General features: G+C 56.9%; 1 protein-coding gene across 1 annotated transcript in view; it reads right to left on the bottom strand.

The window, feature by feature from the left end:
- Positions 1 to 2688: 2688 nt before the first annotated feature.
- Positions 2689 to 6121, bottom strand: part of TIMM17A (translocase of inner mitochondrial membrane 17 homolog A (yeast)) — a 23442-nt gene continuing 20009 nt past the window's right edge. The window contains exons 2-6 of the mRNA XM_006757465.2: positions 5493 to 5592; positions 5309 to 5372; positions 5012 to 5140; positions 4219 to 4329; positions 2689 to 3128 (exon numbers count right to left, since the gene is read on the bottom strand). Of these exons, the coding sequence (XP_006757528.1) occupies positions 3031 to 3128; positions 4219 to 4329; positions 5012 to 5140; positions 5309 to 5372; positions 5493 to 5592 (502 nt within the window). The 3' untranslated portion in view covers positions 2689 to 3030. The remainder of the gene's footprint in view (positions 3129 to 4218; positions 4330 to 5011; positions 5141 to 5308; positions 5373 to 5492; positions 5593 to 6121) is intronic.

Genomic DNA, 6121 nt, shown 5'->3' with positions numbered 1-6121 from the left:
AGTTACCCTTTCACAGGGGTCGCCTAAGACCATCCTGCAGATCAGATATTTCCATGACGATTCATCACAGTAGCAACATGACAGGGATGAAGTGGCCACGAAAATAACGTTACGGTGGGGTCACAACATGAGGAGCTGTATTAAAGGGCCAGGAGGTTGAGAACCACTGCTCTACCGGGTTTTCCTGCTCTACCAGTGCTGGGCCACACGGCCTCCCCTCCTCCTATTCCCAATACCTGCCCGCCCCCCCTTTAAGATTGAGGAGCCCACCCACAGTGAGGAGGCCACCTTACTGCCCACTCTAAGTCCAGTTCGGACTTTGATCATCGAAACCAGGACTTCCCAGAAGTCAAGCAAGTCATGACCTGCCTGTGGCCCTGAGTCAGCATCGGGCTGGGCCCCCGGCCCCCCTAAAGCAGAAGCCCAGTGGCCCTTGGCTGGGGGCTCGGGCCCCGCGCCCTGGGACCTGCAGTTCCGTCTGGGAAGAGCCCGCGTTCTGAGCAGGAACCGCGCCACGCCCCCTCCAGAAATCTGAGCCGGGACCACGCCCCCGTCCCAGAGTTTTTCATAAAAGGAAATAGTATCATATCATGTTTCCCAGCGTCCTGGTGTGAAAATACTTATTTTATGCACCGCTTATTGGTTTTTTAAAAATTCCATATAAGGTCAGCTTCTCTCTCTCCTCGTCGTGGTTAGTGAAATCCGCAAACTGGAAAACCCCTTCGCCGCGGCATTGATCACAGCGCCCGGTACCTATTGGCGATCAGAGCTCCGCCTTGGAATGACTCCCTCTCTGTCGCAAAGCATTTCTGTTGCGCACACCACACAGCAGCCATTCGCCGGGTGCGGGACAACGTTAGCAAGTTCGGCACAGCCCGGTGCTGGGCTCCGTTTAGCGCCCTTACCAGGCAAGAAAACAGGCCGTGACGATCCGTGTGCTGGGCCACGGCCGGGAGGGGCAGAGCACTGAGGGGACCACCCACCCCTTCCCCAAACTGCTTCATTGCTATTCACTTTAAATGCCTAGAATGTAACACCTCGGACATCTCAAAATAAAGGGCTGGAGATCTTCCAGAACTGATGAGAAGCATGAGTTCATCAAGGTTACAGGACACAATACGTGAAATCAACTGCATTTCTACTCAGTAATAATAAAATTTTAAATTTAAAAATACCGTTCAAGTAGCACACTCAAAAATGAAGTGCCGAGGTTTAAATCTAACAAAACACGGTGTGCGGGATGTTTGTGCTAAAAAATGACAGAACACTGACCAAACTTCATTCCAATAAAATTCCAGCAGGTTTTTGTGGTAAAATCTATGAGGGCAGGAACGGAAGAGCCGCCGCTGAGAGAGATGAACAAAGGGGAGCGTTCAGCTCCAATGTCAGAGCTTCCTGCGTGTGACTGCGGGGAGTGGGGGGAGCAGAGCCGGGATCCACTGTTCACTGAGCACCTGTCCTCACTGGGCTCCTGCCTCCGAGGTTTAAATCTAACAAAACACGGTGTGCGCGATGTTTGTGCTAAAAAATGATGGAACACTGACCAAACTTCATTCAATAAAATTCCAGCAGGTTTTTGTGGTAAAACCTATGAGGACAGGAACGGAAGAGCCGCGCTGGGAGAGATGAACAAAGGGGAGCGTTCAGCTCCAATGTCAGAGCTTCCTGCGTGTGACTGCGGGGAGGGGGAGGGGAGCATAGCCGAGACCCACTGTTCACTGAGCACCTGTCATCACTGGGCTCCTGCCTCACTGGGCTCCTGCCTGGGGAGGCCGCCCCTGCCTGGCACAGCCCCCCTCCTGTCTGCCCCCCTCCACCCCGCCAGACCAGCATCCTGCACGCACAGGGACCACATGGGAAGCTCCCCAGAAAGAGCTGGTCTTCCATCGTTTCAGGCTTTCCTTCCCCCCACCCCCAATTCCACAAAGTTCCCCTGGGCCCAAGGACGGCTCCCGATGTGCAGAGCTGAAGACAGTTCCCTCAGACAATGGCAAACACACGTGCGCATCCCACACACACACACACCCCACCGGGGCCGATCCATAAGGAACGGACGTTCGGAACCGCGATAGCCTTGGGGGGTTTAGCCCTTGACCGGGTTCTCCGCCGTTCCCGGCCTTATCCTCACGCCGCTCTCCTGGTCACCGGCCCCTCTGAGCGTGAGGAGCTACAGACCGACAAGCACATCTGCACCGACATGCAAACGCCAGGAGCACAGAGGCAATGGCCGTTAGAATGCACACAAAACCGAGGCAGCACCCCACGCACCCCTTCGAGGAGGCGACACTTTTGAAAAAGGAGTAACAGTGTAGGCAGGAATGGAAAACAGAACCCTCCTGCATGGCGGGTGGGAGTCAGGACGGTGCAGCCGCTGTGGGAAAGCACGGCGGCTCTTCCAGGGACACACACAAGGACCAGACGCCCGGAAACCCGCTGGGGTGCAGGGGCTGGGCGGGGAGGTGTCAGCACCGCACAGGGCGGGTCTGAGGACTGACCCCCTTCCTCGTGCAGTGGAGGGCGTGGCCTTGCCTTCCATCCAGGAGTAGCTACTGTGGAAGGATCCAGGCGGCTGCAGGGCCCCCTCACGCACCACTCACCCCAGGGAGACGGCCGACACCAGCCCCTCGACCCTCGGCAGGCTGCGTCCCCGGCGTGCTGGCGGGCGAGAGGCAGAGCCTACGACTCATCGAAGGAGCAAGCTCCAGGAGTTTTATTGTTTGACTGACAGAGCACCGAGCCAGGCAGGAGTCCCCGAGGAGCTGGGGGCCAAGCGCACGCCGTATGCCTGTGCTCCTGCACCTTCTCGGCACTTAACGTTTTCTTAAAGGTATCAGACACTTTGATCACGGACGCCCTCCAGGGCGAATAAATAAGTGGATTATCCTTTAACACCCCACCCCATGTTCCTTTAAATAGAGAAAACGCCAGAAGTCTCTTCGTGGCCTCTGTGGCCGCAGCTGTCCCACCTCCGGCCTGGAGCCGCCTGCCCTGACGTCCTGAGAGCCGTGCCCGCACCCGCTGGGAGGAGTCCTACTGGAACTGCCGGTAGTCACCAAACGGCGAGGACGGCAGCGGGGCCGGGGCCGGGGCCGCGGGCAGCTGGGAGGGGTCGTCAGCAAACTGAGGCCCTGCAGTTCAGAGAAGAGAGTTTTACAAATCGCTCGAATATTGCACATTAAGAACAAGCCTCTGAAGGAAGTACAGTAGCCAGCGCAGTGAAAATGCTGTGTACACAGTCCGCAACCTGAACCCCTGTAGCCCTGCCACCTCCCACGCGAGCCCCCCGAGCCTGGTGTGAGAACAGCCCTGAGTGAGAAAACAAACTAGCCAGCGGCCGGCCCCACAGTGCGAACCCCAAAGCAACGGCTGACCACAGAGCAGGAGCGCCAGGGCCCAGTCCCACCGCATCCCACCAGCCGTGCGTCTGAAACCTGCCCAGACGCGGAATCTCTCGCGAGTGCCTTGGGGAAGACAAAGCGAACGGGGAGCTGGATCCACTCCTAAGTCTACGCGGAATCTCGTCCAAGCTCCCAGATAACTCCCTACCACTGTGTCCCCCCGTCCTGCACAGGGCGCCCGAGAGGCAGGTCAGAGCTTCACCGCTGCGTCCGATCGAGTCGTCCACAGCTACACGGCTCGGCACACGCTCACAGCCCAGCACACGAGGACCCCTCAGCACACAATTTACCTCTCCCCGATTCGTCGGAAAAAGGAACACTGAGCCACAGAAATCCTTTCCCTGAGAACCCAAGACGGACCCTCCCAGGCAGGAGTCACTCTCCACCACTCTTCAAAGCCAGGGACACAAGCAAACAACCGCATTTAGCTGTGAATGCGCTGGTCGCCTTCCCACCGGATATAAGTCCACGTTCGCATGGTGTCTCCAGCACCTCGGACAGGGCCAGGTGCGTCCGCACGGACAGGTGAGGACTGACGGCCATTCTGGTCATACATTTTCAAGCCCCTCTAACATGACCAGCAATTTCTCAGCGGGAGCACGTGAGCACTGATAGAACCTGAGACCATCAGGAAGATCAGCCCGTTATCTGACCACAGCATTTTGGCGACGGTGCCGGACATGACTGAGCCCTGACCCACAGCACATCAACACAGAAAATAAGCCGCAAACGACCATGTTACAGACAAAACGCGCTTCCTTTAAACACCAGGAAGCCATTCCCAATGTCTGAGGGACGGATGCAGCAGAAAGAGACTCACCGTTGGGGAACTGTGCGGAGGCAAACCTCGTCAACAAGATGCCAGCTCCTTCGATCAAAGCCAGAAGGATGCCGCCCATCGCGGCTGAGCCCACCATGGCCACCGGTCCATCTGGGAACACGGACAACAGAGATCACGTGAACAGAGAGCTGGCTTAAGGCAGACGCAGTGAAGGACAGAGCCGTCATGTGGCTGCACCCCAACCCCTCCCAAGCCCTTTCCCACTGCGGAGCCCAGGGGCCTGCAGGCCAACCCCGCTCCCCGCCGTTCACGTCAACAGCGCTTCCTGGGACGGCTGTGCTCACCCACTGGTGTGGGGGTGGCTTCCGCGCGGGGATACCTGAGCTGCAGAGCTGCAACACGGACCTCCCGGCCCACAAAGCCCCAAACCGTCACCACCCGACTCTACACCCAGCGAGCCGACTCCTGGCCCGAACTACGAAGCCCAAAGGGATTCTGGGTCCCTCTCCGTCCCAAAGATCCAGAAGACGGCTCTACACACTTTATCCCTAACCGCCCCGTGCGACAGCAGCCAGGACTAAGTCCAGAGAAGCCAGGAGCAGGCAGACGTGACCCAGAACGTGAGCTGCTCTCAGCCGCTGGAACGTGCGGGTCAGGGCTCCTCGCTCACGCTCGCACACTCCTCACGGACCCTCTCACTCTCCCCCAATCGCCATATACACTCACGCTGTACCAACTCAAGCGATGCCGCGTTTTACACATTCCAGACATCAGTAAATTAAGACACAGGGGCTCCCCGCCGTCGTGTCCACGGCGTCTGTGCGGTGCTTACTTCTGGCGGCCAGGATGGCTCCCGTCAAGGCCCCGCTGGTGATGGAGTTCCAGGGATCCTCCTTCCCTCGGACCTGAACCAGGCTGCAGTCGATCATGGAGAACAGACCTCCCCACACCGCAAAGCTACCTGTTTTATGTCAAAGCAAAACTGTTCGAACTTTACCTTCTCATCTTACATTTAAAGTGTCATAATGAAAAATACGTTCAGCCCTAGCCCATGTTGCTCAGTGGGTAGAGCCTCGTCTTCTGACCAACAGAAAAGCCTGGAGCACGAATGGGAAAGCTGCTTTCTTACCTCCCAACTGCGGAGCCCTGGTTTTAACGGCCGTCAAACTCCCTCGCAGCCGGTGGCTCACTCCCTGTGGAAAGGCAGACAGAGGTGTATTCAAAGAACACGGCTTCCAACCCACCGGCGGGGCCCCGTTGGCGACGGTAGCGAGCCCCGGTTTCAGGCGGCGATAAAATGAGACACCACTCACCACTGGGGAATTGCGGAAACCCTTGACCGCTTGGAAGATACCGCCGCCTATGGTGCCCATGGTAAAGGCCCCTCCACAGTCGTCCACAATGCGCCAAGGGCTAAGGACAGGGGAGAGAGAAAAAGAAAAAAGACCTGACCTCTCATTCTCACTCATCAACCTTAAAACGGTCTTTGCTAACACAGCAGGGTCCTCTGCAGCCGACACACATCTGCATCCACATGCATCCGGCCCCAAGTCACGTGAGCTGGGAGGGATGGAGCCGGCTAACACTCCACCAGGTGGACCGGTTAGTAATGCGGATTCTTTTCAATAGAGGGGGTCACACACGTGTGGATATGTATGCGATGTGGTATGTGTGCTGTTTTGCTGTATTGCTCTCTCGGATGACCACTCGTTCCGATCGACGGCACGCGCACTTTCTGAACAGCGCTTCAAAACGTGCTTTCAACAAAGCACTTTTGATGTTTCTCTAGAAATTGTGTTTTCTTTGATGACAAAAATCCGAATTTTTAACCGGTAGTGGGTCAATCCGCATTACTAAACGGTATCCGCATTATTAACCGGTAAGCCCAGTATTCATTCATTTAACAAAAGTCGGGGGGCGGGGGGGGGGGGTGTGCCAAAGC

Source organism: Myotis davidii, unplaced genomic scaffold, assembly GCF_000327345.1.
Source record: "Myotis davidii unplaced genomic scaffold, ASM32734v1 scaffold1915, whole genome shotgun sequence".
Classification (NCBI taxonomy): domain Eukaryota; kingdom Metazoa; phylum Chordata; class Mammalia; order Chiroptera; family Vespertilionidae; genus Myotis; species Myotis davidii.
The sequence above is the reverse complement of the archived record's forward strand: the minus strand, read 5'-3'. Positions and strand labels throughout refer to the sequence as shown.